Raw genomic sequence first — 27,267 nt, 5'->3', positions numbered from 1 at the left:
TAATGAGATCTGGTGCCCTCTTCTGGCCTGCAGACATACCTACAAACAGAACACTGTATACATAATAAATAAAGCTTTAAAAAAAAAAACAAACATTGTCACCTCCTCAGAAGTGAACCACAGATGACGAAACAGGAAGTGCCCAGCACTGCCATAGAGCATTGGATCTGCAGACTAGAACAAGGAAGCACCTTTTACTTGGTGGACACAGAGCAGCAGGACTCTTAGCACTGCTAGGGCACAAGCAGGCAGGTGGCAGGGACTTAGAAAACAAAATACACCTTTTATCCCAGCACTTAGGAGGTGGAGGCAGGCAGATCTCTGAGTTCAAGGCCACCCTTGTCTACTGGTGAGTTCCAGGACAGCCAGGGCTTTATGGGCCCTGGCTCAAAAAAAGGAAGACTACCCAGGTGATGGTGGCACACGCCTTTAATCCCAGCACATGGGAGGCAGAGGTAGGCTAATCTCTTGAGTTTGTGGCCAGCCTGCTCTACAAATAAAGTTCCCAAACAACCAGAGCTGTTACACAAAGAAACCCTGTCTTCAAAAACCAGAGGCAAGGAACAAGAAAGAGGCATGACACACACAAAAAAAACCAACTGATAAAATTTGCCATTACAAGGCAAACCAGATCTTCAAATTTCCTGCTCATGGGAAAGTCTGCTGGATACTATGGGCCTGTAGGCTGAAGATGGATGCCCCAACACTACAAAAGAACTTAGGGTGACGGTCCAGGCAGCAAGATGACTCTGTCAATTCTAGAGTTTTGGAAGTTGCTTACAATATACTTCCTGTTTACTTAGGTAATATTATATCCTTTTGGATATAATTGAACACAGTTTTAGTTTTCCTTAATTGTAATAAAAGATTAATCATATATAAAACTTTAGACTCACAAAATAAAATGATAAAATATTTTCTTTAATTTTGTCAAATACAAATAGACTAAATATTGTAACTAATTCTTGCTTGATACCTGTTTTATTATATGTAATTTTACTGTGTTAAAGTTAAAACCCTACTTTTTCTTTAGACAGGAGGAGATGATGTGAGATACCCTTCTGTATATGTGTTGCTTTTATTGGTTAATGAATAATGCGGCTTTGGCCTATGGCAGGGTAGAATATAGCCAGGCTGGAAGAGATATAGAGAGTAAGCAGAGTCAGACACCATGGAGCTGCTGAAGGAGCCAGATGCCATGTAGAAGCTCAACAAGCAAGAAGTAATAAACCATGAGCCTCGTGGTAAGATGTGAAATAATAGAAATGGGTTAATTTAAGATATAAGAGCTAGCTAGAAATATGCTTGAGCCATTGGCCAAACAGTATTGTAATTAAGATAGTTTCTGTGTGATTATTCGGGTCTGGGTGTGGTCTAACTGTACCCATGTGACAGCATTGCAAGGCAGGACCTGTAAGAGGTGAGGAGGCTATGAGGGTGCTTCCCTCATGCACTGGACTGAGCCCTTATGAAAAGCGGCGTCCTTCCATATTCCCTTAGCGTGTCCTGGCATCTTCCACTCTGTAAGAACACGTGTGTCCCCGCTGAGACACCCAACTGCTCTGCCCTGTCCTCAGTTTTCTGCTGGGAACAGAAGTGTTCATTTGGAGGTGCACAGTGTCACCTGCTGCTGAGTGAACCCTGTGTACACTGCTGACTTCTAGGACCATGAATGGCGGGGAACAGGTTTACTGCTTCCAACAGACCCGCCTCTGGAAGGTGCAGCCTGGGAGGGAGGGGTGTAGGGGGCAGGGCAGTGTGAACTATCTGTACTTTCTGCTCAGTTCTTTTATGAACCTAAAATTATCTGAAGAATTAAGTCTATTAATAAAACAAATGAAAAAAAGTCACACCTGCCAAAGTCACCTCCCCAGGGCGATGCCATTCTGCACTAGTACTAAAGACCCCTGCCCTTGGTACTGCCTGTTCTTGAAGGTGAGCTTTTGTCTATATTTCTTTGTAAATAAGGACGTGGACATCCCTTCAGGTACCTTTGCCCTCTGGAAAAACTCTTCCCTCCCAGGTAAAGTGCCTCGGCATCCCGGTGCCACTTTGTTGTATTCAGGGCTGTCTGTGAGTCAGCATTCTCTCTCGCCATTAAAGGCTCATAGGGTTTCTGGGTTGTTTTGTTGTTTCTGTTTAAAAATGCTGGGGATCACTCAGCCCCTGGGTCACATCCCCCGTTTGGGACTTGTTCTTTTCCCACAGGACTGCTAGAATTGACAGAAGATGACATAGAAACCATCCACAGTGCAGTCCACATAGGTCGGGGCCAGGGTGGCCCCTGCAGCCTGCCCAGCGTTTCTCCCAGTCTCCTCTTGAACTTTTACATGGGTTCTAGTACAGTCTCGCACGTCCCAGGGGCCATATTTGTGAGTTGCAGTGCAGGGACCCAGCATCTTTGTGGGCTGCCTGCAGCTGCCTTCTCAGTGCCCTCAAGTGGAGTCTCCACCATAGCTGGTGCATGGGAAGCATGGCAGACGCCATTCCAAGTGTGTGTGTGTGTGTGTGTGTGTGTGTGTGTGTGTGTGCAGAGCCACACTCCTCCTGAGCCACCCCAGGGCTCCTGGTGTGTGTGTGTGTGTGTGTGTGTGTGTGTGTGTGTGCAGAGCCACACTCCTCCTGAGCCACCCCAGGGCTCCTGGTGTGTGTGTGTGTGTGTGTGTGTGTGTGTGTGTGTGGGTGTGTATGCAGAGCCACACTCCTCCTGAGCAACCCCAAAGCTCCTGGATCCCAATACCCTCCGCATTCATGACCTGGAGGAAACCCAAATCTGGTTTTGAAATGCCAGTTCCTCGTGACTACCGGTGGCAGCTTTGACATACGGCTTTGAACAAGGTGACATTTACTTGCTGCCACTTCCTGGAAGGCAGGTTAGATTGTCTCCTAGCTCTTTTCCTGTCTCACGGCACTTCCTGGAAGGCAGGTTAGATTGTCTCCTAGCTCTTTTCCTGTCTCACGGCACTTCCTGGAAGGCAGGTTAGATTGTCTCCTAGCTCTTTTCCTGTCTCACGGCACTTCCTGGAAGGCAGGTTAGATTGTCTCCTAGCTCTTTTCCTGTCTCACGGCACTTCCTGGCAGGCAGGTTAGATTGTCTCCTGGCTCTTTTCCTGTCTCACGGCACTTCCTGGAAGGCAGGTTAGATTGTCTCCTGGCTCTTTTCCTGTCTCACGGCACTTCCTGGAAGGCAGGTTAGATTGTCTTCTAGCTCTTTTCCTGTCTCAACTGGAAGGCAGGTTAGATTGTCTTCTAGTTCTTTTCCTGTCTCACGGCACTTCCTGGAAGGCAGGTTAGATTGTCTTCTAGTTCTTTTCCTGTCTCACGGCACTTCCTGGAAGGCAGGTTAGATTGTCTTCTAGTTCTTTTCCTGTCTCACGGCCCGTGTAGTGTCAGCAAGCCTGTGTTTGCCTCATTCCACCATTTTTGTCTCTGGAAACACAGATTCTTAGAAATGAAGAGGTCTGTCTCAAGGTGTATGGTAGCACAGCACACCACACACACACACACACACGAGCTGTCAGCTCCAGGTAAGTTTTGTTTATGTGGGCTTTAAAGAGCACTGGCTGCTCTTCCAGGGGTCCAGTAAGGTTCCCAGCACCCACATAGTGGCTCACAACTGTTAGCAACTCCAGTTCTTGAGAATCCTAGATACCCTCTTCTGGGCTTCACTTGGCATGTGAGTGGTTTATACATACATACAGGCAAAAACACTCATACACACATGAGCCCTGGCAGCAGACAAAACTCACCCTTCAATTTATGAACATAACATCTTAATGAAATGACAGTTATATTTTCCAAGCTGCCCCTCCAAGTCAATTAAATCTTTTAATTAAAAATGATTTTAAAAAAATTTTATGTTTTTTTTTCTGGATGCATGTCTGTAAAATGTGTGTACCTGGCGCCCACAGAGGCCAGAAGAGGGCATCGGAGCCCATGGAACTGGAGTCACAGACAGCTGTGAGCTGCCATGTAGGTGCTAGAAATGGGACCCTGGAAGAGCAGCCAGGGCTTTAAACCACAGAACCATTTCTCCAGCCCCAATTAAATCTTTTAAGCTGGTCTTGAACGCTTTGCAGTTTTCCTGCCTTTTGAGGGCTGGCATGAACGACCACACCTGGCTAAACTGAAGGATTTTTTTCTTTTAGTAAAAGATGGAAACTGGGCCAGTGAGATGAGTCAGCAGGTAAAACTGTTTACTAGGCGAGCCTGACAACCCAAGTTTGCTCACAGGAACCCCCAGTGGAGAGAGAACCAAACACTGAAAGTTGTGCTTAGAGCGCCACAGGGACTGAGTCCAACAAAAAGATGACAGATGCAAAGGTGTAGAACTTAGCGCCAGACAGGAATTAAAATGAGCAGAAATACGTCTTAGAGACAGGTCTCCCTCTAGCACCGGCTGGCCTGGAACACGTCTGTCTCCGCATCGGCATCGGACGAGTATTGTTAAGGGAAAAAAGCACTTTTGCCCGTTTTTCAGAAAAAGCTAAGGACCCCACGTGTTTCACACACCCGCAGATGGTAAACTGAAGCAGGCCTGGGGAAGCCAGGGATTCAGCACTGCTCATCCCTAGAGAGGGATGGCGGCCGGGCCTGGGGCCACCCGGTGGGAACTACTGCTCACGCCCTCAAAACTGTCACAGATGCAGCAAAGTGGTGCGTGAGAGGAAAAACGTGAGGACCTCCGCCCTCATGGAAGGCAGCTGCATCCACCTGGCTAGCTCCGTGCAGCCCCTAGACCCTCGGTGGTTCGTGAGCTCGCTCTTGCAGACGAGCAACCCCCACGCTACCTTCCCGCCGCCCTCTGCCCCGGGCAGCCTCCTGTACTTTGCTGTGAGGCATGTCAAATTAGCACAAAGTGACACGAAGCTGACACTCTGCAGCTCCCGCGTCAGACTACCTCCTACCTTTTCAACCACGTGACTTATGTCTCAGGCCCTGACACCTCGCTCACCGAATAATGCAGGTCAGACAGACTGTCTTCCTGCGGGTGTGCAGAGCGGGCTTCAGTCAACCGAGAGAGTGACCGCCGGCGGACACCGGTCCCGGGTGCACGTCAGCCCGCTCAGCCCGACGGGCACGTCTGTGGACCGCCCGGGCCTCGACCCTGCAGCGCCGCCCCGCGGGGACCTCTGCGAGTCGGCGGAGGCCGGACCGTCGTTCCCGGCGCCGCCGCCAGGGGCCGCCGCCGCTCCGCTATGACACAGCAACAATAGAGGCCGCTCTGGCCCGCGCTTCCGCCGGAATAGGCTGCCGGCGCGGAGGCGGGCCGGACGCGATGGACGGCCGTGAGAGCCAATCGGGATTAGGCCAGGGCCCGCCGCGCGGCTGACGGAACTCAATCGGCGGCGGGGCGGGCCGAGCGCGGGCTTCCGGCGAGGCCCGGCAGGCGCCGAGAAGGAAGAGCGATCCCGGACGGCGCCCCTAAGGCCGAGTGTGAGCACAGCCAGGTAGGGGCCCAGCGGCGGCGAGGTGGGAGCGCGCTCGACCGGGCGGCGGGAGGACGGGACGCGGCAGCAGCGCGGGGCCGAGGCAGCCTGGTCCGGCCGCCGGTGCCCCAGACGCCCGGGCTGGACGCGGCGAGGTCTCCGCGCGGGCGGGCAGTGACGTCGCGGGAGCGGGGAGCCCGCGGGGCTGCGCTCGGTCCCGCGCACACCCCCTGGCCTGGCTCGGCCTGGCGCGCTCCGACTCCCGGGGAGCGGCGGGGCTGGCCAGCGTTTGGGTGGGACATTGCGCACGCGACGCCGCACGACGGGCCTCGCTCTGCTTTTTCAGGATGACGACTTCAGGCGCTCTGTTCCCAAGCCTGGTGCCCGGCTCTCGGGGATCCTCCACCAAGTATCTGGTGGAGTTCCGGGCAGGAAAAATGTCATTAAAAGGAACTACGGTCACCCCAGATAAACGGAAAGGGCTCGTGTACATCCAGCAGACGGACGACTCCCTCATTCACTTCTGTTGGAAAGACAGGACCTCTGGGACCGTGGAGGATGTGAGTCCTCCGGGCAAGCGCTAAGAGCGTGGGGACCACTGGCCTCACCTGCCGGAGATCGGTGTAGGGGTTGTTTGGTCCCAAGGTTGGCAGGCTGCTCCCGTCACTCTGTGAAGCCATGCACCCCGAGGTGACCATGGTTCTTAAGATTTTAACAGAGACAGCTTGCTGACAGGGTGACAGAGTCAGCTGGTGACATCGTCCTCAGCTTTGGGGAGGATTGTACAGATCTGACCTTCACCACAGCTTCGGGTAGTTTGAGCTCCTGGAGGAGGCCCCTTTCCTAAGACTCTTTGTCTCTCAGACTACATTGTTCTTTGTTACACTCGACTGCCCTTCTGCTTCTTGAAGCACAGTTCCAGAAAGTCACGATTCAAAGTCATAAGCTCCTCAGAGAACAGCTCTTCTACCCCACCACTCTGGGGCCGTAGACCGTGCCTGGTGTGTGTGTGGCTGACTGTCCTCCTTCTGTCCCCAGGACTTGATCATCTTTCCCGATGACTGTGAGTTCAAGCGGGTGCCTCAGTGCCCCAGCGGGAGGGTCTACGTGCTCAAGTTTAAGGCGGGGTCCAAGAGGCTCTTCTTTTGGATGCAGGTATGCAGGAGAATGGGTCCCTCTGCATTGTCTTGTGGTACATCTGAGACCTGGGGGGCCTGGTGGACCTGAGTTCCTGTCAGTGTGAGTGGCTCCTGGTTCAGCACTTAAAGGCACACAACTTCAGGTCCTCGTTTGGGTCCTCCATTGCTCCCTGGCCATGGATCCTAGCTCCTAGAGGTGATACTTCCCTTTGAGCTCTCCCAGGCTGTGTATTTGGAGACCTTTTGGTGTCATGGCTCCCATTCATCCCTGTCCATAGTGTCCCCCAAACAGGAACTCCCCACATTCTGCCCTGTTGGAGGCCATTGGCGTCTGTTTCTTATGCTCTTAATGTGGTGTTGCAGTGGCATGGGACGTGGGCACAGTCTAGAGTCAGAAGCAGGAACTGGGGTGTGTTCAGGGGTGGTGGACAGTCACCGCCACTGTCATCCTGCCCTAAAGGGACAGCAGCTGTCTGTGAAGTGTCGGGGTGCGGCTGTGTCCAGGGCTGTGCTCACTGTGGAGCATCTTGCCACGGTTCTGAGCCTTGGTAAGGACCCCATCAGAGTTAACTTTTCCTGTTTCACCCTTGTATGCCGCTCGCCCCTTTGCCACAAGTGCAGGGGCCACACAGTACTCTATCCCAAAGTTTTGGAGCCAGCTGTCCCTCAGGTAGTGTTGATGGGGCTGGTGTGTTATGTCTGAAGCTCAGGAAGAAGCCATACCCTGAAGGCACTCCAGGCTACTCTTTGTTGTTGATTGTCTTTGGGGCCATACTTGCTGCCCTTACTGTCTCTAGGCTGGGTTCTGTCTCTGGTACTGTGACATTTGCAGGTAACTGTGTGGGCTGGATCAGGATGGCTGGCCATGTGGGTGCTGGGAAGCCAACAGGCGTGAACCAGCTCTGTGTGCAGGCTGCTCAGCTTGGGCCCTCTGCTTATCCTCTCTGGCAGGAGCCCAAGACTGACCAAGATGAAGAGCATTGTCGGAAAGTCAATGAGTGTCTGAACAACCCCCCCATGCCTGGAGCACTGGGTGCAAGTGGGAGTGGTGGCCACGAGCTCTCGGCACTGGGCGGTAATTATCACCTGGACCTCTGTGGGGCAGCGTTTGTCAGTGAGCTGGGAACTGACCTGCTTAATTAAGTTCTGGTTCTTTATCTGGGCAGAATCCACCTGGTCCCTGCTGCCTTTTTTAGAGGCAATCCCTGAGCGGCTCTGGGGTGGGGCCAAGGCCAGGCATCCCGGCCATGGCCACTGCAGGCCCATGTCTGATTCTTGTGTTCTCCAGGTGAGGGTGGCCTGCAGAGCCTGTTGGGGAACATGAGTCATAGCCAGCTCATGCAGCTCATCGGACCAGCCGGCCTCGGAGGACTGGGTAACGTTAGCCACTGTCCCTGGCTCTCTCATAAGCTCCTTGCTTGCAGCAGACACAGGGTTTCCTGCATCTCCTTTTCCTGCATCTGTCTGTCCATGTGTTCCTATTTTGGAAAGTGCTTATCTGCTGGATATGAGCTGGGTGGGCAGAGAGGGACCTTGTCTAATACCCATGTGTATAGTTCTCTGGGGCAGAGCCAAGGATGATCACTTTAGGGTGCAGCAGGTGTCTGGAGTGGAAGTAACCTGGCTCAGTAGGATAACTTAGGATTTAGACTAGGGTGGTCACTTTAGCCTCCTGTGTCTTCCTTATTAATAACAACCCTCCCTGCTCATCCCTTGGCTTTGGTATTGGGATGTGTAGCTTCTTGGGTTGGCTGGCGTTGTTTAGCAGACATTTCTTTGCTTCTTTAGGTGGGCTCGGAGCCCTCACTGGACCAGGCCTGGCCAGCTTGCTGGGGAGCAGCGGGCCTCCGGCAAGCAGCTCTTCGTCCAGGTGAGCCCCAAGCCCCCAGTGCCTGACATGGGTACTGGGCACCACCACCAGCCATTGCATTTTCTTTTCTGGAGACATCACTTTAGGAGGTAGGGTTGGGGGTCCCTATTACTCTGGAGCTTGTTACTGGGGAAGTGGTCCTTCAGACCTGTGGAGTAGCCCCAAAACATAGTGGGCCTAGCTGTTCCAGCCCTTGCTCGCTTTCCCCAGCTCCCGGAGCCAGTCGGCAGCCGTCACCCCATCCTCCACCACCTCTTCCACTCGCGCCACCCCAGCCCCTTCTGCCCCAGCAGCTGCCTCGACGACCAGCCCAAGCCCCGCACCCAGCTCAGGTAATGGAACCAGCACAGCAGCCAGCCCGACCCAGCCCATCCAGCTGAGTGACCTCCAGAGTATTCTGGCCACCATGAATGTGCCCGCAGGGCCAGGAGGCGGCCAGCAAGGTAGGAGCTGCAGGTGCTCGTGGGGTGGGGCGCCGGGCTGGCATCGGGCCACTGATGGCCACATTGCTTGTGTCCTAGTGGATCTGGCCAGTGTGCTGACTCCAGAGATCATGGCTCCCATCCTCGCTAACGCAGACGTTCAGGAGCGCCTGCTGCCCTACCTGCCCTCTGGGGAGTCTCTGCCTCAGACTGCAGATGAGATCCAGAACACATTGACCTCGCCCCAGTTCCAGCAGGTGTGTATGCCCGTGGCACTCTCTGTACACATACATAACTCTTACATGGTGGGCCTGGTGCCTTAGGCGCCCAGCTCTGCATGCGTACTCTGTATTGCAGGCCCTGGGTATGTTCAGTGCAGCCTTGGCCTCAGGACAGCTGGGCCCCCTCATGTGCCAGTTTGGCCTTCCTGCAGAGGCTGTGGAGGCGGCCAACAAAGGAGGTAAGTGCAGACCCCCGGTCTCGGGTGTGTGGCGTGTGGCGCTGGGGCCGTCTGCTTGGGTAGTAGCCCTGCTGTGGCCGTTTCAGATGTGGAAGCGTTTGCCAAAGCCATGCAGAGTAACGCCAGATCGGAGCCGCAGGAGGGCGACAAGAAAGACAAGAAAGACGAGGAGGAGGATATGAGTCTGGATTAAATCATTCGCTGTCCTTCCCCAGGTTGGAATTCATAGTGTGTGATTCCGTAGTGGCAATTGTGATTCGTTGTGCCCTCTCTGCCCGCCCCACTAATAAAGTCCTTTCTTGTACCTGCCAACTCTGGTCTTGGCTCTGTGTTACACCCCCTCTGAGGACTGTGCTAATGAGAAGAGGATGGTGGGGGCAGCTGCCACCCTGGGTTCTGTACCCCACTCCTTCAGGCCTGTGCATGACCCCACCATTGCTGTTTGAATCAACACTCAAGTGAGAGACAAGTTGCTTTTAATTTCAAAGGGGCCAATGACTTTACATATCTCAGTACTAAAAGTTGTTGGGCAGGGGAAAGAAGTATAAATATAAATTTGTTCTGCAGTGTCTTCTCATCTAAAAAGACTTGTTACTCATGGTTGAGGCAAACACGGAGTGTCTGGGAACCTTCAGCGTTGAAGCAGGGGGAGGGTACTGAGGCTGGCCTGCCGAAGCCCACTGGACCCCACTTGCCTCTGGGTCAGGGCTTTTCCCCGCCCCGTGGGCTTGGCAAGTAGTATTGCAGAATGAGCTGGATCTGGGGCTGGGGTTCCAGAGGGGCAGCCATTTGCCCCCACTGCCCCCTGGATCTGTGCAGTAGCCAAAGTGACAGGGTCCCCATTGACTACCAGGTTCCTCATGCATCCTCGATAGGCAGGGGGCTCTGGCTGAGCAGCTACCGCCTCTGAAAATACAGGGGGCCTGAGAAGGCTGACAGAAAAGGCCGCAGGGCCTCGGTCCCTGCATTAGCCCATCAGCCTGGTCTCTGTCGCCCCATTGGAGGGTGAGATCCCAGTCCCTACAGGGCAGTCCATACTTACTGGGCAGGCCCCCGAGGTGCAGAAGTCCTAGAGTGTTAGCCAGGGTCGCTGGCAGAGGGCCTGTGGTGTGGTTGCTGTACATGTCTACCTCCAGGCGGAGCGCGTTCCTGCTCTGGATCACTGTGGAGCAGATTTGTGTCCCCTAGGCCAGCCAACCTGTGGTCACTTCCACAACCCTCCCTGCTCTGCAGAAGAGGAAAAGGGCCCCTCACCTGCCACTCGGTGCCACTGTCCATCACAAAGCTTGGGGTAGGACACCCACGTGGAGAACTCCCCTGCCCCATCACTGGCCCGCAGCAGGACCTGGGGTGAAAGGAGGTTAGGTTCTGTCTACCGAGGGCACAGTGGTGGAGGAGGAAATCCCTCAGCACCACAGCCCTGCTCACCTGTTCTGTCAACACCTGCAGCTGCACGTAGGGCGTAGCCTGGGCCTGGCCCAGGTGGAAGATGAGGCCAGCAGCTGCCAAGGGCCGTATCTCTAACTCCAGGCTCACAGAGGGCAGCTTGGCCTTGGAGAGCTCTGTGGGGAGGGGCCATGATGGGAGAGGTCCAGGCCCTAGCTTAGAGCCCCTACACCCACAGGACCTCCCTTGCTTCACACACCTAAGGTGACAATTCCTTCACTGCCTGGGAAGAACAGGCCATCTTGCAGGGGGCCTGAGACGCAGGGTACGACCCCCACCATTTGTGTTGGAGCCCTCAGGGGCCGCTTATCCAGCTGCAGATTCTTCACACAGCCACTGAAGCCTACAGACACCTGCAGGGATGGACAACTGACGTCAGGCTGCGGCTGCTGAGGGTGGACGTCCAGGCTAAGGCTAGGGATGGGGCAGTATGGTTCTCACAGGGAGCCTGGAGCTGTAACTGCTGGCGGGGAGACCTCCAACAAAGAGGGTGTGGGGCTGAGGGCCCTCTGCCCTGTGGACCCGATGGCGGGGTGCCTTCTGGCTCCGGGTCTGGCTGCCATCCACCACAAGCTGGATCTGCTGTGTTCCCCAGCGCACAGACACCTGGGGTGGAGGAAGTACCTGGTCAGCTGTATCCCAGGACTCTGGGGAGAAGGCAGCTTTCAGAGGGCATTCCCCGTGCCTTGCCACCTACACCTTTTCTCCTTAAGCTCTCACCCTGTGCCACTGGCCAGCCTGTGAGTGCTGGTGGCTCTGGACCTGGAGCCGGGGCCCAGGGCCTTCCGTCTGTGCGACGAAGTGTCCGTGGCTCAGAAAGAGTACCAGTGAAGGACCATGGCTTGACTGGGGGATGGCGGAGAGCAAGAGGCCCTGGGAAGTAGCATGTGGGCGGACAAGCATCGAGAGGTGGAGCCTGGAAGCCAAGCATGGTGTCAGCCTTGGCAGCACCTCCAATCCCACCCAAGCCTGGCCTGACCAGCCTTACCTATTCCTGCGAGATGGGGAGACACCCACAAACTGCAGGTAACTGGACAAGGGCCCCCCAAACTGGTATGAATCCTGAATAGTCCCGGGGAGCCAGGGTGGTGTACAGGCAAGGTCCTGGCTGGGTTGGCGGCTGCGGCGGGAGACCTAGGGCACAGAGCACACCACAGTGCAGGGGCCGGTGTTTGTTTTGTTTTTTTGAGACAAGGTGGTTTTGTTTTTTTTGAGACAGGGTGTCTCAGTAGCTATGGAACCAGTCCTAGAACTTGCTCTGTAGACCAGGCTCACCTGGAACTCACAGAGATCCACCTGCTTCTGCCTCCCAAGTGCTGGGATTAAAGGCGTGCGCCATCACCCCCTGTAGCCAACCTCCCAGCTCCCCTAGCCCTGACCACACACTACTCACCTTCTGAGCCGTGGTCCTTGAGGTCCGGACAAATTGGGCTGGTGTGCAGCCTATGCTCACGTTGACACTGCCCATGTTCTGCTGTAGGTCAAACACACGCTGTGGCCCCCGAAGTCTGGGGGGGGCAGGTGGGTACATGTCAGTCAGTAACTGGCATGGGGGGGGTCAGCTGGGACAGACCTCATCCTGACACCAACCAGCTCACCGTTGCACAAACACATTGCTGATGCAGCCACTGAAGTTGTGGGAGGTACCAGACTTAGGCAGGCCTCCCAGGAGAAGCTGTGGTTCCTCAGGCTGCGGTTGGAGCGTGACAGGTGTTCCCTTGTAGGGTTCTATCGTTTGTAGCTGGTCGTCCACAAACAGATTGACCCTGAGAAGAAGACAGTGTTCCCATCCTGGCACATTCTTCTTGAAGGGCCAGCCTCACCCATACCCTCCTTGCCTGAAGCAGGGCTTACTGTGTGCTATTGGTATAGAAGGCAACATAGTGGGGGGCACCGTCGGCGAAGACCCCTTGAGTTTTCACCGCTGTTTCCATAAACTGGAGCGTCAAATGGCCCTCATCCAGGGATACCTGGTATGACCCATCCTAGGGACAGAGGCAAGGTCAAGTTGGCTAGGCCAGGAGTCCAGACTCATTCCTTCCAACCTCCACAGGCCCAGACCATGGCTGTGGTACAAGCGAGTTGCCGTCAGCTCACCGGGGAGACATGATAGTAGAGCAGGCTGTTCTCCTGCGTGCCACGGAAGCCAAAGCCAGAGTAGATGTTGCCAGTGATGGGCACCACATCAGGAAGTGCCAGGGCCAGGTAGCCATGGCCATGGAAAGTCATGGCACGGCCCACTAGCAAGTCAGCGGTGCAACCGAAGCTGATACCCGTGGTGTTCAGCCGTTTGAGGTCCACGTACTTGCCCAGGGCCTTGATGCCTTTGATGCAGCCGCGGACAGACCCTCCCGAGGGGAAAAGCTTCCGGAGGCTGCAGGGCAGTCAGATCTTGAGTGGCCGCCCTGCTGGCACTGAGACCCCCCACATGCCCCAGTGCCCATGCTCACCTTGGGGGCAGCTGCTCAGGTGGCACCCCCCCCAGGTAGTAGGCATCCGCCATCTCCAGCGTGTTGTCCTGCTCCACACTGAACACGGTGGCCCTCTCCACACGCACCAGCACACGCTTGCGGCTGCCAGCCAGCAGGAACACCTGGATCTGCAGGGAATGGGCAGCAGGCTTCAGGAAAGCCAAGCCCCTGCTGGTCCTCCTAGCCCCAGGCCCCTTGCCTTACCGCCTTGCTGGCTGCTGTCAGGGGTTGTGGGGGCTGCAGTGGGGTGGCACTCTCCAGGCCCGAGCCAAAGTCATAAAGGAGCACCAGGGTGCCGTCCTGCACTGCCAGGCACAGGAACTGGCTCTGCAGGAACAGGGCAGAGCAGGGTCAGCTCAGGTGCACTGGGAGGGGGCAGGGCAGAGCCAGCATGAGGGAGAAGGTGGGGCACAGGGTCAGCCTTGCCTCTTGCTTGAGGAAAAAGATGATCCCATTGTAGGACACGAGCCGCAGCTCCTGGTCAAAGCGCTTTGTGTGGCTGGACAGCTTTTCAAAGCTGATGCGGGCGAAGCCGCTGCCATCCAGGTAGGAGCCGTCCGTGAGCCACGGGTCACCAGTGGCCTTGGAGCTGCACATAAGAGGCTTTGGGTCAGTGGGGGAGGAGGTGGGGGGAGTGAGTGGAGACACAGGGTGCTGGGTCTTTCCTACCGGGCACAAGGCTTATCCACTGCAGTGTCCAGCTTGAAGGTCTGCTCAAAATTGTAGAGACTGACCACCTCCTCGTTCAACGTGTCCATCTCAATACAGCCCAGGTAGCCAGGGAGTCGGAGGGGTTCAGGGGGCTGTGGGTAAAGGTGCACGCTTAGGGTACCAGTCAATACTCAGACTGCCGGAGGATAGGTTTTCTCCCACCAGCTCAAGACAGACAGGACTGCCAGCACACTCTAGGACTACCCAGAGGCTGAGCCAGGCTCACCGTGAAGTTGCTGGGGTATCCTCCCACATAGAAGACAAAGTCATCAGGCTGTAGGCTCAGCAGCCCCTCCAACCCTGGGGCCACCGTGTCCCCCTTGATCTCCTGAACCATGTGGCTCTCCACCGTGACAGACATGTGGCCAAACTGGAGGGTCCTAGGAGCAGAGGTGAGGGTGAGAAACAGACAGGGAACTCTGAACCACAAGTGTCTAACCCTCTCTTCAAGGCATCTGTACCTGTCAATGCTGATGGCGGCAAACTGCTCCCCAATGTTCTCATCAATGCTCAGAGTTGTGGGGCCGGCCTTACCTAGCCTGTACACCCAGTGCACCTTCTGATTGCGCAGAGACACACCCATGTAGTCCCCAGTGGCCTGCGGTGGCAGCCAGAAGACGCAGTTAGGATGGGACCAAGCACCACCCGCTTCTAACTTCCAGTCCACTATGGCCCATCCTCCCTCCGGCTTGGCTGGTACCTGGCGGCTGCCCATATACAGAACAAAGTGGTCCCCAGTGTTCTCGCCTGGCGCAGGCGCAGGCACCGGGCTCTGGAGATAGAACTTGAGGGCAGTGTAGGCAGCAAGGTCGGCGAGGTCACGTGGGGCACGCAGCTGCACCCCTGAACGCCCATTGAACTTCATAGACACCTTGACCTGGAGCGCAGCAGATGAGAGTTTACTATCCAGCCTCCCAGGTCCCATTGTTCCTACATCCAGGCCTAAGGCCAGAAGCCCACCTTGTTGGCAGCACCCCGGGCTTGGGCGATAAGCTTGCGCACACGGCCGATGTTGGCAGACAAGGCCAGGCTGGCATTATGTACGCCACGGTTCTCCAGACGGCTCAGTTTGGCCAACAGCTGTGGCAGTGTCTTCTCCAGGGTGGACACTGCAGGAAAGGTGGGCTGAGAGCCTTGTCTCCCACAGCCTGGCCCCCTGGGAGGACAAGGGCCGCCAGTTTACCTGAACTGCTTGCATCACGTTCCACCTGGCCCAGGTCCTGGCCTCGCAGGCCCCCCAGCTGGCTCTGCCATCGCTCCACGTTCTTCTGCATGCTCTGAAGCTGGGACTGCACATGGGTGGCTATGTCCAGGGCTTCAGTAGCCACAGCCTTGGCATGAGCAATCTTCTGGCTGGTCTCACCTGCAGCAGATGGAGGTCGTGCCCAGCAAGAGCCAGCTTCGTGTTTCTGACCCCACCTAGGATGGCCACCCTAAATGCTCACCCCATGGGTAGTGTAAGCTCTATACCTGCATCTCAATACATTCAGAATTTACCCAGACACCTTTCTTGGTCTTGCCGCCCTCCCAACCAGGGACCACTATCAATTCCCAAGTCTTGTCCAGGTTTTGAGGTTTGTGCCTGGGACATTTTGGTGGCCGTGAGGAAAGCCTAGACAACTAAGCCGGACCATGCTGTTGTCAGTTCTGAGCTCTCAACCCCACTCTGACCTCTATGGTCACTGATCAACTGGTCTTTTCTAAGAATGGCCTTCTTCTGAGCCAACAGGACACGCTCCTACATCCTTTGGTACCCTAGCCACTGCTACTCGCCCCGTGCCGTCACCACTGTCCAGCACTCTGATGACCTGCCTGGGGCTGCTGTGTTGGTAACCTGTGCCTCACGTCAGAGGCACAACCCCAGATACCTTAGCATAGGTGCCTCCTCAGACGTACTGACCACAGCAGTGACCACTCTCACGAAGGAGCAATGGGCAAGAGCAGAGATAAGCCACATACCCGTGTCCATGGCCAGCATGGCTTGTGCATCCCGGATCTGGGCTGCCAGCTGGTCCTTCCTGGCCCGGACATCATGCAGCTGGATCCCTGCAGCTTGCAGGCGGCCCTGAGCTGTGGAGGAGAAGGCAGCCTCAGTGACATAGAGTCCCACCCAGAGATAGACAGAGAACAGAGACAGAGGCCTTGAACTTGAGCCTTCTCTGGCTGCGGTCCCTTGGCATACACTAAGAAAGGTAGACATTATCATCATCCCTGCCCCCTGGAGTAGAACCACCCCAAAGCTACATGGCCGTGTCCCAGAGGTCAGTGTACCTCCAAGGATCCGAGAACTCACCGACACCCAGCCTCTCCCGGTGCCCAAGGATGGTCTCTTCCAACAGGCTGCTGTTGGCTAGGAGCTGTCTGGCTCGGGCTGCTAGGCCCCGCTGGACCACAGTCTGCAGAAGATCAGGAGATATTTACACAGGGCTGTTCCCACCACTGGGGCTGAGGAGCAGGGCTCCTGTGAGCCACAGGTGCTCAGGGCTCACCTCCCACGTGCGGCTGGCCTGCTGCAGAGCCTGGCCTGCGGCGCCCTCGGCAGCTTCAACAGCCTGCAGGATGCTGCTATAGGCATTGGAGGCCTCCACAGCCCTCTGAATGAAGCGGTCCTGATTGATACCCTGGATGATGCTGTGGGGGAGGAGGATCACGGTCTATGAGGATGGGGGTGCTGGAGATCACAGCCTGGCTGGCCACATCTCAGGGGTCTGTTCTAACCCCTTTAGACCTGCTCCTTTCTGACAAAATTTGGGCCCCAAACTTTCTATGAGGTTACAGAAAGCCTGGATCCTTCTGGAATAATGGTCTCCCTCCAGGAGCCCTCCCAGGCCAGTCAATTGCACCCAAGGGCAGGCACCCAGACTGCACCCTGGGGGTGCCACACACCCAGACAGGTTGATCGCCAGCTGATTCAGCTTCTGAGCGTGGGCCTCAGCAGCCTCCACCAAGTCCACCTTGCTGCTGGCCGGGGAGAAGGCCTGCATCTTCTTCAGTAAGGGTGTCCAGGCTCCGTCCAGACTGGCCGCCAGGTGCTCTAGGTCCTGAGGTGGGGGATGGGTTTGATCACCCTCCTAATTCGGGGACCCCAGGACCAGATGGAGCTCTGCATGCAACCAAAAAGCTGGGAGGGAACTGGCCAGGGATGAGTGGATGGTGGGGCTGTACTTACCACCTTAGCCTGGTCCATGCCCTGGAGAAGCTCAGAAACACGGCCTAAGATGAGGCTGGCGGCCTGAAGAGTGGCCTTTAGGGTGGCATTGTCCTGGGACAGCTCTTGTTTCCATTGCTTGGGACAAGATTGTAGGAGAGTGGGAATAAATGATGTAATGGGGCCCTAAGCATCATGGGGGAAGGGAGAGCAGGGGAGGGAAAGGCAGGAGGAGGGGAGAGCAGGGGAGGGGAGGGCAGGGGGAAGGGACAGCAGGGGAGGGGAGGACAGGAGGAACGGAGACCAGGGGAAGGAAAGACGGGGGGGGGGGGGTGTCGAAAGCAAGGAAAAGGGAAGAAGGCAAAAAGAGGAGGGAAGGGGTCAAGGCTAGGAGAGAGAGCAGAGAAGGGGGGATAGGAAGGCAGAGGGCAGGGAAAGGATGGAGGATGGGATTGGGGGGAACATGGCTGATAGGCAGAAAGGACAAAGTGGATGAGTGGAGATGGAGAGAGGGTAGGAGGCAAGGAGAAGACGGAGAAAGGGAAGAGAGTTGATAGAAGTCGGGCATGTAGAAGACAGGCCTGGAGAGGAGGAGGCAGGAACAGAGGGCAGGTGCACTTACTAGGGCTTCTTTCAGCCGCTCCTGGTTGCGGCTGTTGAGTTCATCAGCCTCCCGGGTAGTATTGACGGCTTGGTTCAGGGCCTCACGGAGGTCCATGAGGCCAGCCTCGTACTGGGCCAGCTGGTCCCGAATGTGTGTGGCCAGCGACTGGTTCTCCTCCCAGAAGTTGGTCAGCTGCTCCTGTACACGAGCCTTCACTGGCCAACACCAGAGTAGGAAGGTGGTCACTCCGGTACCTAGACCCCTTTCACGCACCCGAGCCTCTATCTACCCAGTCCCCACCCAGTCCACCCTAACATGACTTGGCCCCACTCACGCCTTTGGGCTTCTGTCAGTTCAGCCTCCGCCACTGCCCGTGGGGCCCCCAGGTCACGAGTCCGCATATCCCAGAGTAGCCGCTCCACTTCAGCCAGTGCCCAGCGCAGCTGCTCACCAGACGGTGTAGAGGCATTGCCTGGGGACACTTGGCCCATGCGAGAAGCCAGCTCTGCAGGGAGAGGATGGTCAGGGCCTGGGAGTGGCTTCCACACATCCACTTCCAGGTCTGAGACCCGTCAGGGGCACTTCGGCAGGTTAGTGGCTCTGTTTCCTATACCCGTTTCCTTCTGCAATCCTGACATGCTGGGTCAGCCCACTCCCAGGCCTTCCCTAAGCAGAAAGTTCAGTTTTCTGCCAATCCTTTCGCTGTGCCAGATCCTGTCCTACGCTTGGGAGCCCCAGTTTGTTCTCAGTCCCTGGACTGTTTGCCACTTAGGTTTGCAAGTATTCCCAGTGGAGCTGGGTGAGGGTCAGTCCAGCACTAAGGGAACCAACAGACCCCAGGCAGCTCCCTGCCCAGGGGATAAACAGACAGGACCCAACCAGCTCAAGGGGAGACTCCCAGAAGTCCTGGTCCCCGCCCCAAGCAGCCTACTCTATAGGAGACCCACGCATCAGTCAGTCCTACCGCTCAGGGCACGATCCACAGCCCGCACAGTCTCCAGCAATGTCTGTGCCCGGTCCAGTGTGGCCTCCGTGTTGTCCTTCAGCTGGCCTGCCCGGTCCTGGGCCCCTATGGCCTGTGGGGACAGTTTTCCTCAGCTGCAGTGTTTGTGGGTACAATGTCTAGAGCATGAGTATGGTAAAAAGGGTGGCCCTGGAGTTGGGGGGGAAGGGCTGAGAGAACTGGGACGAGGTGGGTTTGGCGGGGGTGCAAGGGTGAGGGCTTCCCAAGGAAAGGGCTGGGGGCAGAGTTCCCGGGTCTTGCCTGACTGCCCAGCCGCTCAACATCCTGCTGAAGGCTTGAACTCTGTTGTTCTAGAGTCTGCAGTTGCTGTGCTGTCTGGTAGCGGGGTCCCAGTGGGCTCCGGAGCTTGCTCTGTTGGGGGCGAGAAGTTAAATACCACGTGGCCAGCTAGAGGAAGCAGGGAAGGCAGGTGGGCACGAAATACCTGCAGGTCAGCAATGGAAGTATTCAACCTGTGCAGCCTGGCCCAGGCCGCAGAGCTAGCATTGATGCCCTGCAGCTGCTCGCGGATGGCAGGGAGGAGGGCGCCAGCTTTCTCGAGGTCATCCAGAAGCAGGACCACACAGTGGTCACACACTGCGGGCAGAGGGGAGCAGACACTGAGGATACGGCTTAGCCAGGGATTACAGGACCAACCCAAGAACGGGTTAGTGCCATGAGGTCAGTGTAAGAGGTCACCACTAGGGTTATGGGTCATGGGGTGACCGGGTCAGAACAGGAATTGATCAGGAAAATGGGGTGGGCACGGGGTCAGGTGAGAGGCACAGGAGGCTGGCACAGGAGACCCAGTCATGACACTTATGCCAAAATCACAGGGGGAAGAGGTCAGCAAAGGCATCTCAGGGACGGGTGAAGACCCTCATTTGGTCAGGAGGAAGCTGCCCTTGGGGGCTATGGGGCACTCTATTGGAGAAAATCCTGGCAGCGGGGCCTGCTGAAGGGGCAGTGGCCAGTTTCAGAGCGGCACCCCCAATTTAGGAGCAAGAGAGTGGCTATCAGGTTAGGCATGGACTCGTGATAATCCCTCGGGACATGGAGACGGACAGTTGGGGTCCGTCTGGGGTGCTGAGGTTACTTCAGACCGGGAAGGAACACCAGGTTGTGACAGGCCTGAGCACCCCTACAAACAAGCAGAACAGAAGGAACGGGAAGGGCGCAGCGAGGGCGTACCTTCACAGTGTACGCCATGGTCCCCGGGCCCGCCTGGCACAGGCACCTGGTGCTGCTGGCTGCAGGTGTCGCATCGCTCCCCACTGAGCCCTGGGGGACAGGTGCAGCGGCCCGTGTGTGGATCACAGTGGCCTTGTGGACACTGGCAGCCTGCGACAAGAAGGGTAGGTAGATTAGCTGTCTGTAGGGGTCCAAGGACGCCCGCCCCTCCACCCACCCTGGCCACACTCCTGTACTCACGCCTGCAGCCCTTCTCTGGGTGCCCCCAGTAGCCAGGGGCACACTCGCGGCACTGGGGCCCTGTGGTCCCTGGCTGGCAATGGCACTGACCGCTCTGAGGGTGGCACTCAGAGCCCTTGGCGGCTGGTCCACAGGCACAAGGGCGGCAGCCTTGGCACTGCTCAAAGCCGAAGTGTCCTTCCTGTAACATACCTTGCGGTCAAAGGCCTGGCCTGCCCTGCCCTCAGCACCCCGCGTCCTCCAGTGTGGAAAACAGGCTGTCTCAGGCTCCCCAGGTCCAGTCAAGCCTCCCCATCGCTCATTCCTCCAGACGCCAGGCCTGGCCCCTCCCTGGAGCCTGCCCTATCTTCAGGCCTGCTCCCAGCCCTACCAAACAGCGGTCACAGCGGTGTCCAGTCACGCCTGCCTTACACAGGCAGCGCCCACTCTGAGGATCGCAGGCTTCTGTCCCGCACGGGGAACAGTCACACCCTGCAGAAAGTGGGGGCTACGGTCACTGCGCTGTCTCCTATTCCAGTCCTTCCAAACCTAGACCCTTACTTCCTACAGCTTTTCCCATGATTTGGTCCAGGCCTCTTGGTCCTGTTTGGCCTCCTCCCGCAGCCTTGCCTTGCAAGGCAAGGATAGGGTCTGGCCATGAAGTTGGCCACCAAGGAGGATCTGACCATGCAGGGAAGGAAGCCTGGTCAGAGTGGCACATAACCTGTCCTTCAGGTGCATCCAAAACCCCATTGTGCTTACGGGTACAGTTGCCAGGCAACAAAGCATTGCCATAGAAGCCAGGGGCACAGCTTTCGCAGCGGGGCCCTGTGGTGTGACGAAGGCAGCCACGACAAGCACCCGTCAGGGGGTCGCAGTCATTGAAGATCATGTTGGGGTCTCCATTGCCGCTGCAGTCACAGGGCTGACAGGAGCTGCCCAGCACCAGAGGGTTTCCAAAAAAGCCAGGCGCACAGCTAGGAATGGGTGGTAAAGAGAGGAGGGGCAGTCAGGGTCCGGTGGCCCCACTCAGGGTGCCCTAGGGTCTTGTACGGAGTCACCCCGCCTGATTACCGCTCACAGGAGGCCCCGGCATAGCCTGGCCTGCAGAGGCACTGGGTTCGGCCATTTCGTAAGACGCAGCCATCGGCAAAGCTGCAAGAATGAGACAAAGCAGTCGCTACACAGGGACACCTCTCCATCAGGGGCAGGCACCCGGTGCAGGGGTTCACACACTGGGCCGACCCCAGCTGCTCAGGGGCTGCAGAAGGGACCACAGGCTGCTTACTTGTTGGAGGGCACCGCCAAGGGGCAAGGGCAGCTCACGCAGGGCGCGGCAGGGTCGTTGGGATCGGCGCTCACAAAGCCCGCCCTGCAGCGCTCACACTGGTCCCCTTCTGTGTTGTGCTGGCAGCTCTGGGCACAGTGGGAAGTCAGTATTGAGAGCAGGGACGCAGTCCCCACCCCGCCCTAAGTCAGCTGGTACCCTGGGTCTGGAACCAAGGTCTTCCTTGGCTGGCCAGGCTTGGCTGTACTCACCACACAGGTGCCAGAGCCAGGAAGGCAGCGGTCCGAGTGACCATGACACTGACAGGGGACACATCGGCCCAGGAAGAGACCTTTGATGTCCCTGTAATAGCCAGGGGCACATTCCTGGGGGAAGCAGGTAGGACATTAGCGATTCGGGGGGCGGGGGGATGTGATGCCAGTCCCAGGACTGGGCAGACCAGACATGATGTGGGAGTCCCCTCTGTGTGTTGTTTGTATTGGTTAATGAATAAAGAAACCGCCTTGGCCTGATAGGGCAGAACTTAGGTAGGCAGAGAAGACAGAACTGAATTTTGGGAGGAAGAAAGCGGAATCGGAGATATGCCATGGATCCACCAGAGACAGATGCTGGGAATTTTACCCAGTAAGCCACTGCCACATGGTGATATACAGATTAATAGAAATGGGTTAAATTAATATGTAAGAGTTAGCCAATAAGAAGTTAGAGCTAACAGGCCAAACAGTGATTTAATTAATATAGCTCCTGTGTGATTATTTCAGGGCTAAGCTAACTGGGCAGCTGAGACGAACAAGCGGCCCACTCCCTACAACACAGACAGGTAGCTCACAGGTCAGCCCCTGGGGACCTTCATGCACCAGCAGGGGCTGAAGGGATACCACACCATGGATCACAGGGTCCGGAAGTTCTGCCTGGCTATTGGGGCTCTGGACCTGTGGACACACTGCCAAATGGTGATGGCACGGCTCCGGAATGACTAGGCTGTGTGGCTGGTGACCAACGCTGCTCCTTTCTATCCCAAACATCTAGAGTACCCAGTGTCACAGGCAGAGACACCAGTGAGGGAGGGGACAGTGACGAGCTGGGAAGCCGCATGGATCAGGGGTGATGGCTGTGGGGGATGGGTGACAGCTGCTGTGTATGCAGGGGCAGACAGTGATGAATGGTTGAATCACAGGTGATGATGAACAGTCAACTGAACAAGCAGGCTGGCAGGGTACGGAGAGGAAGACATGTGTGGGCAGAGATGGGACAGAGCAGAGAGCAGATGCTGGCAGAAGTAGGCTCAGGAAGGACCACGGCAGTGGAACCTTCATGGCCAAGCAGCCACCCTGACCACTTTTTACCTGGCATGAGTCCCCACGGTAGTTGGCAGGGCACATACACAGCTCCACATTGCTGGCCGGAGGGCCCCTGCCAGCCTCACTCGCCACCTCCAGCGCCACTCGACGCAGGGAGATGGTGGCGGAGGTCTGGGAGAAAAGGGCACGGATCTGCAGCTGCTCCAGGCCAGCCAGCACCATCATAAGTTCTTCCCGGGATACCGGGTTGTGAGTCTCCAGGTGTCGGAAGTTCCCCTGTGGGATGGAGATACAACCTCAGCTGGGGCAGAGCATGGTAGAGGACAGAGGTGCGCGAGGGAACTGCAGCAGACACCCGTGAGGGAAATGACAAAGCTGATTCCAGGGATAATAAGAATTTATATATGCAGAGAAAATAGTTTTTAGAAGAAAAAAACCATAAATGGGTCCTTTCTGACATCAGAGAGATAAGTATTCTTACAAGACAGACACAAAATCTGAACAAACACAAGAACCTGAGAAACTTGAAGATATCAAGAATCTACTCAACAAAGGACGTTTTAAAAAAAGAAAAAACTACAGTGATGTGGGCTTCCCCTCTGCATGCCGTGAATACCACTGGTTAATAAAGAAGCTCCTTTGGGCCTATTGCAGCGCAGAATAGGGCAAGGCGGGAATTCCAAGCAGATAGAGGAGAGAGTAGGTGCGGTCAAAGAGAAGACATGTGGCCACAACCGCTGGCGATACACAGATGAATAGAAATAAGTTCATTTAAAATGTAAGAGCTAGCCAATAAGAAGTGTGAGCTAATAGGCCAAGCAGCGTTTTAGTGAATACAGTGTTTGTGTGGTTATTTCGGGTCTGGGCAGCCAGGGAACAAAAGAGCAACCTTAGTCCGACTACAGGGCCAGGAGACAGCTCAGTGAGTAACAACAGTTTGTCTGCCCTCAGCCTGACAAGCACTCGATCCCAGGAATCCGCATGGTGGGAGACGACAACCAATTCTTTTAAGTTGTCATCTGATTCCACATGTATGCTGTAGCATGCATACATGAGTGCGTATGTGCATACACACACATTCTAAGTAAATAAAATGTGACAAACTAAAAAAGATCAAGCTACAAACTGGAAGGCAGCTTTGATGCGTCTAGAGTGAAGCTCTCTAAAAAGTAAGAAAGATCAACAGTCAGGCAGACAAAGAGGAGCAGCTCCCAGAGTGGGTCAGAAGTCAAGGAGCCCCAGGGCCTCTCAGCTACTATGCTCAGGGGTCTTCAAACCAGAGCTGCCCCACTCAGGGGTAATCAGAAAAGAGTCCACTGTCTCCAACCCTGGGCTGTCCTCCATCATGGGGAACAAAGACTAAGGGGCCCTGACCAGCTCTGCTCACCTCTACCAGCTGCAGCTGTCCCCGGTGAATGTGGCCGGGTGAAGGGTGTGCCATCTCCAGGAAGGCGATGCTCATCTGGTTGCCCTGAGAGACAGACACAAGGACCAGGGTCAGGGCTGGCACTGGGGCTGGCCCGCTATCCCAGCCGGATGCACCCACCCCACTCAACCACCTGCAGCACCACGTCCGGCCGGCTCTCGTAGGGAATGAAGACATCGCCACGCTGGGTCTCTGAGTGGAGCTCATAGTGGAGGGTCCCGCCGTAAGATGACACCTGGAGCCAGCACAAAGGGAACGTCCCCTCTCTCCCAGATCCATTCCCTACAGTGCCCTCCCTCATCCAGGCTCCTCTCCTGCTCCTTTACAACATAGCTCCAGGGTCCCTGGATCTACCTTCATTGGCACCCACTTTCCCCAGCACCCCAGCAAGTACAGCCCAAAGGCTCCTTCTCACCCTGTCACCCAGGTAGGAGGCCGGGGCCTGCCAGTATAGCTCTGGGAAATTGTCAGCTATGAGGCGCAGGTCTGCGTGCAGCAGTTCCATCTCAGGCCGTAGCTCATGAGGTACCACCTGCCGATCGCTGCTCAACAGCACCCAGCCATCCATGTCCACGAACTGTGAGCACACACATGCGTCATACAGAGCAGACACTTGGCCTTGCTCTGCATTCCAGGCTCCTCGAGGGGCTCCCATCTCAGTCCCAGGCTAGCAGGATACCTCATGTCGGGCATGGTTAGAGCTCCCACAACGCTCTGTTGCCCCAAAACAGAAACAGCGGGTACAGCCCTTGGGGTTAGCCGGGTCTAAGGAGAAGGTCCCCAGGCGACACTGGTCACATCTTGAGCCCTGTACATTCTCCTAAGGTCAGGGGTCAGGGAACACGAAGGTCAGTTGGTTGTGTGTCGAGGGCCAGACCATAGATCAGTTTTACACCTTGCCCCCCACCAAAAGCTTCCAGGAAGCCCCACCGACCCAGAAAGGCTGCGAGGGCATTGTCTCCACGGAAGCAGATACAGGAAGGGGGCCTAGGAAGGTGACTTAGGAAAGTGACCTGGACACAAGACCCTGCTCACCTTGCAATGGCACTGGCCTGTGAAGGGGTCACATACACTATCCACGGTACCCGCCTCATGGCAATCACAGGGGTGGCAGCTAGGATAGCCATAGAAGCCTGGGGCACAGGTGTCACAGCGACGCCCAGCTACATTGGGTCTGCATCTGCACGTGTATGAAAGCGACGTGAATCTCCCAGAGCCCTGGGTACTGAGAACCTGCAGGATGCAGGTCTCTAGAGCATCTTCTGAGATGCAGAGGAATGAGTTGCTGGGTGAGGGGCAACACTCTCCCCAACCTGAGATGCCACAAGACAGTGGGGGTACTATCTACACTCACTTGCACTGGCCACTGTCCATGTCACAGGTGGGGTCTGTCAGCTCCTGGACGCCGGGCCCTGAGCAGTTACACTCCTCACAGCCAACCAGGGGGTGGCAACCAAAACTCTGTGGCTGGCAGACCAGGCAGTCCGGGGGGATGGTGCGCGGAGGGCATATGCACTGACCCGTGAGCTCGTCGCACAAGCGGGTACCGCAGTCACAGGCTGTTGGGGTCGATAACATTATTGACCCCTCTGGCCCCGCTCAGGCCCCAGGCGCAGCCCACAAGGGTGTGGCAGGGACACCCTAGTTCCACCCCTTCCTCATAGCTCTCTGCACCTCACACAGCTCCTTTGCAGTGAACAATCAATGAGCCACTGTCAGAGCTACTGGCCACCTGCTGCTTCCTAGGACCCTTTAGGAGAGGTGCGCAGGCAGGAAGTGACCAGGCCAGTCTGCTAGGCTCCAGAAAGCTCCCTTGATCACCATGCCCCCGGATCCTGGTACACCCCCATTCCCCAGGAAGTCCTAGGGGCTCAGCACACTTATCTCGGTGCTCTGAGCACTGGTTACTCACGTCTGCAGAAGGGGAAGCCCCAGTAGCCGGTGGCACAGCGGGAGCAGTCACGGCCAATGACGTGGCCCCGGCAGAGACACTGGCCCCCGAAGGGTTCACATGTGGGGCTTGTGGCACCCACCTCGTGGCAACCACAGGGTAGGGCCCCATTGTTGTAGAAGAGAGACAGAGAGGTGGCAGCATTCCGGCAGAACAGAGATGAGCTGCTGGGGCTAGATTGAGAGGCAGTGGTGAGGTGAGGCTGGCTCCTGGCCTAACCCCGCGCCCCACACCCCCATTCTGCCCTCCCCCAGCCCACCTGATGTGGTAGCCATGGGTGGCACAGTGGCTGATGAAGTCATAGGATTTGTCCAGGGGCTCCTCATGGAGGTAACCAGAGCTGTAAGCGTCCTCGGGGACGACGAGGATGTAGTCCTAGGAAACGATACCTAAGCACCTTCACGAGGGTCTAGCAAAAGGGCCTGGCTGGGGGGATAGGAACAGAGCCAGAGGCAGGAACAGGACAGTCTCCTCAAACTGGCTACGGCCAGGGTATGGCAGTTCTACTCAGGCACTTGGGCTACTCAGGAAAGAAGTACAACACAGACTAGGGAAATGAAGAGACAAAACGCCAAGCCTCTGGTGTGGTTCATGTCCTCTCTTCCTCTGGGAAGGTCCCCCCACCAGCTGGGCTTAGTGGTTTAGCTCTCGGGGACCCTCTAGAGCCTCCCATGACACCAGTGATGGGAGACACCCAGCTGACACCCTCAGATACGTGACAGGCACAAAGGGAAGACCCCTCTGCAAGTCAGACACCAGCCCAAAGCCTCACCAGCCAGAGCCACCGGCCTTCTGGCACACGCACGGTCACAGTGAGTTCATTGTCTGTAACATCCAGCATAGTTTGGCCCTCACACAACACTAGGGTACGGCAGCCGTAACCATGTGGGCAGAAACTGGTGTTGGCGTGGCCTGGCAGGGGTCAAAACGCGAAAGTCAAGTTCCAATACCAACCACTTTACCTGCATGGCTGCCCTATCCTGGATGTAGGGCACAGTTGGAGAGATGAGGGGACACAGATAGGGCTGTAGGTGACGACATGTCATGGCAGAGAGCCTACAGGCGGCCTTTGAGACCAGGCCTCATCCTTTGTGAATTAGCGGTAGCCATACATGACCACCCTGGGTACATGCGACCAGTTCCTCCAGGCACCTTATAAACCAACACTTGTTTCACCATTTGTGACAG

General features: G+C 56.4%; 2 protein-coding genes across 3 annotated transcripts in view; one reads left to right on the top strand and one right to left on the bottom strand.

The window, feature by feature from the left end:
• The first annotated feature begins 5,289 nt into the window (after positions 1-5,289).
• On the top strand, positions 5,290-9,629 carry Adrm1 (ADRM1 26S proteasome ubiquitin receptor). 2 transcript variants are annotated; one of them, XM_041641720.1, is made up of 10 exons: positions 5,290-5,450; positions 5,776-5,989; positions 6,468-6,584; positions 7,520-7,643; positions 7,857-7,943; positions 8,357-8,438; positions 8,649-8,881; positions 8,960-9,117; positions 9,218-9,320; positions 9,407-9,629. In XM_041641720.1, the coding sequence occupies exons 2-10, from the start codon at positions 5,777-5,779 to the stop codon at positions 9,511-9,513; spliced, it is 1,224 nt and encodes a 407-aa protein (XP_041497654.1). In that variant the 5' UTR covers positions 5,290-5,450; position 5,776; the 3' UTR covers positions 9,514-9,629. The 2 variants fall into 2 exon arrangements, with proteins under 2 accessions (XP_041497654.1, XP_041497655.1); XM_041641721.1 differs by lacking the exons at positions 5,290-5,450; positions 5,776-5,989; positions 6,468-6,584 and adding an exon at positions 6,921-7,116 and having other exon boundaries at positions 7,401-7,643.
• A 150-nt stretch (positions 9,630-9,779) lies between these two features.
• The window catches only part of Lama5 (laminin subunit alpha 5), a 50,140-nt gene continuing 32,652 nt past the window's right edge, over positions 9,780-27,267 (bottom strand). The window contains exons 32-79 of the mRNA XM_041641698.1: positions 26,852-26,991; positions 26,339-26,454; positions 26,041-26,252; positions 25,483-25,687; positions 25,164-25,308; positions 24,808-24,948; positions 24,544-24,705; positions 24,262-24,363; positions 24,090-24,173; positions 22,748-22,978; positions 21,653-21,766; positions 21,402-21,529; positions 21,188-21,268; positions 20,876-21,090; positions 20,505-20,605; positions 20,135-20,315; positions 19,895-20,044; positions 19,149-19,300; positions 18,965-19,075; positions 18,665-18,776; positions 18,035-18,205; positions 17,719-17,915; positions 17,118-17,234; positions 16,835-16,989; positions 16,438-16,579; positions 16,242-16,344; positions 15,908-16,018; positions 15,132-15,311; positions 14,909-15,057; positions 14,649-14,825; positions 14,410-14,546; positions 14,175-14,328; positions 13,907-14,040; positions 13,664-13,826; positions 13,442-13,564; positions 13,217-13,365; positions 12,864-13,140; positions 12,621-12,751; positions 12,365-12,532; positions 12,160-12,274; positions 11,755-11,900; positions 11,487-11,682; positions 11,208-11,372; positions 10,966-11,119; positions 10,749-10,882; positions 10,575-10,665; positions 10,363-10,482; positions 9,780-10,226 (exon numbers count right to left, since the gene is read on the bottom strand). Coding sequence (XP_041497632.1) covers positions 9,952-10,226; positions 10,363-10,482; positions 10,575-10,665; positions 10,749-10,882; positions 10,966-11,119; positions 11,208-11,372; positions 11,487-11,682; positions 11,755-11,900; positions 12,160-12,274; positions 12,365-12,532; positions 12,621-12,751; positions 12,864-13,140; positions 13,217-13,365; positions 13,442-13,564; positions 13,664-13,826; positions 13,907-14,040; positions 14,175-14,328; positions 14,410-14,546; positions 14,649-14,825; positions 14,909-15,057; positions 15,132-15,311; positions 15,908-16,018; positions 16,242-16,344; positions 16,438-16,579; positions 16,835-16,989; positions 17,118-17,234; positions 17,719-17,915; positions 18,035-18,205; positions 18,665-18,776; positions 18,965-19,075; positions 19,149-19,300; positions 19,895-20,044; positions 20,135-20,315; positions 20,505-20,605; positions 20,876-21,090; positions 21,188-21,268; positions 21,402-21,529; positions 21,653-21,766; positions 22,748-22,978; positions 24,090-24,173; positions 24,262-24,363; positions 24,544-24,705; positions 24,808-24,948; positions 25,164-25,308; positions 25,483-25,687; positions 26,041-26,252; positions 26,339-26,454; positions 26,852-26,991 — 7,217 coding nt within the window. The 3' untranslated portion in view covers positions 9,780-9,951. The remainder of the gene's footprint in view (positions 10,227-10,362; positions 10,483-10,574; positions 10,666-10,748; positions 10,883-10,965; positions 11,120-11,207; positions 11,373-11,486; positions 11,683-11,754; positions 11,901-12,159; positions 12,275-12,364; positions 12,533-12,620; positions 12,752-12,863; positions 13,141-13,216; positions 13,366-13,441; positions 13,565-13,663; positions 13,827-13,906; positions 14,041-14,174; positions 14,329-14,409; positions 14,547-14,648; positions 14,826-14,908; positions 15,058-15,131; positions 15,312-15,907; positions 16,019-16,241; positions 16,345-16,437; positions 16,580-16,834; positions 16,990-17,117; positions 17,235-17,718; positions 17,916-18,034; positions 18,206-18,664; positions 18,777-18,964; positions 19,076-19,148; positions 19,301-19,894; positions 20,045-20,134; positions 20,316-20,504; positions 20,606-20,875; positions 21,091-21,187; positions 21,269-21,401; positions 21,530-21,652; positions 21,767-22,747; positions 22,979-24,089; positions 24,174-24,261; positions 24,364-24,543; positions 24,706-24,807; positions 24,949-25,163; positions 25,309-25,482; positions 25,688-26,040; positions 26,253-26,338; positions 26,455-26,851; positions 26,992-27,267) is intronic.

The sequence above is a fragment of the Microtus oregoni genome, unplaced genomic scaffold, assembly GCF_018167655.1.
Source record: "Microtus oregoni isolate MIOR12 unplaced genomic scaffold, Mior012 000071F_ref0000514, whole genome shotgun sequence".
Classification (NCBI taxonomy): Eukaryota; Metazoa; Chordata; class Mammalia; order Rodentia; family Cricetidae; genus Microtus; species Microtus oregoni.
The sequence above is the reverse complement of the archived record's forward strand: the minus strand, read 5'-3'. Positions and strand labels throughout refer to the sequence as shown.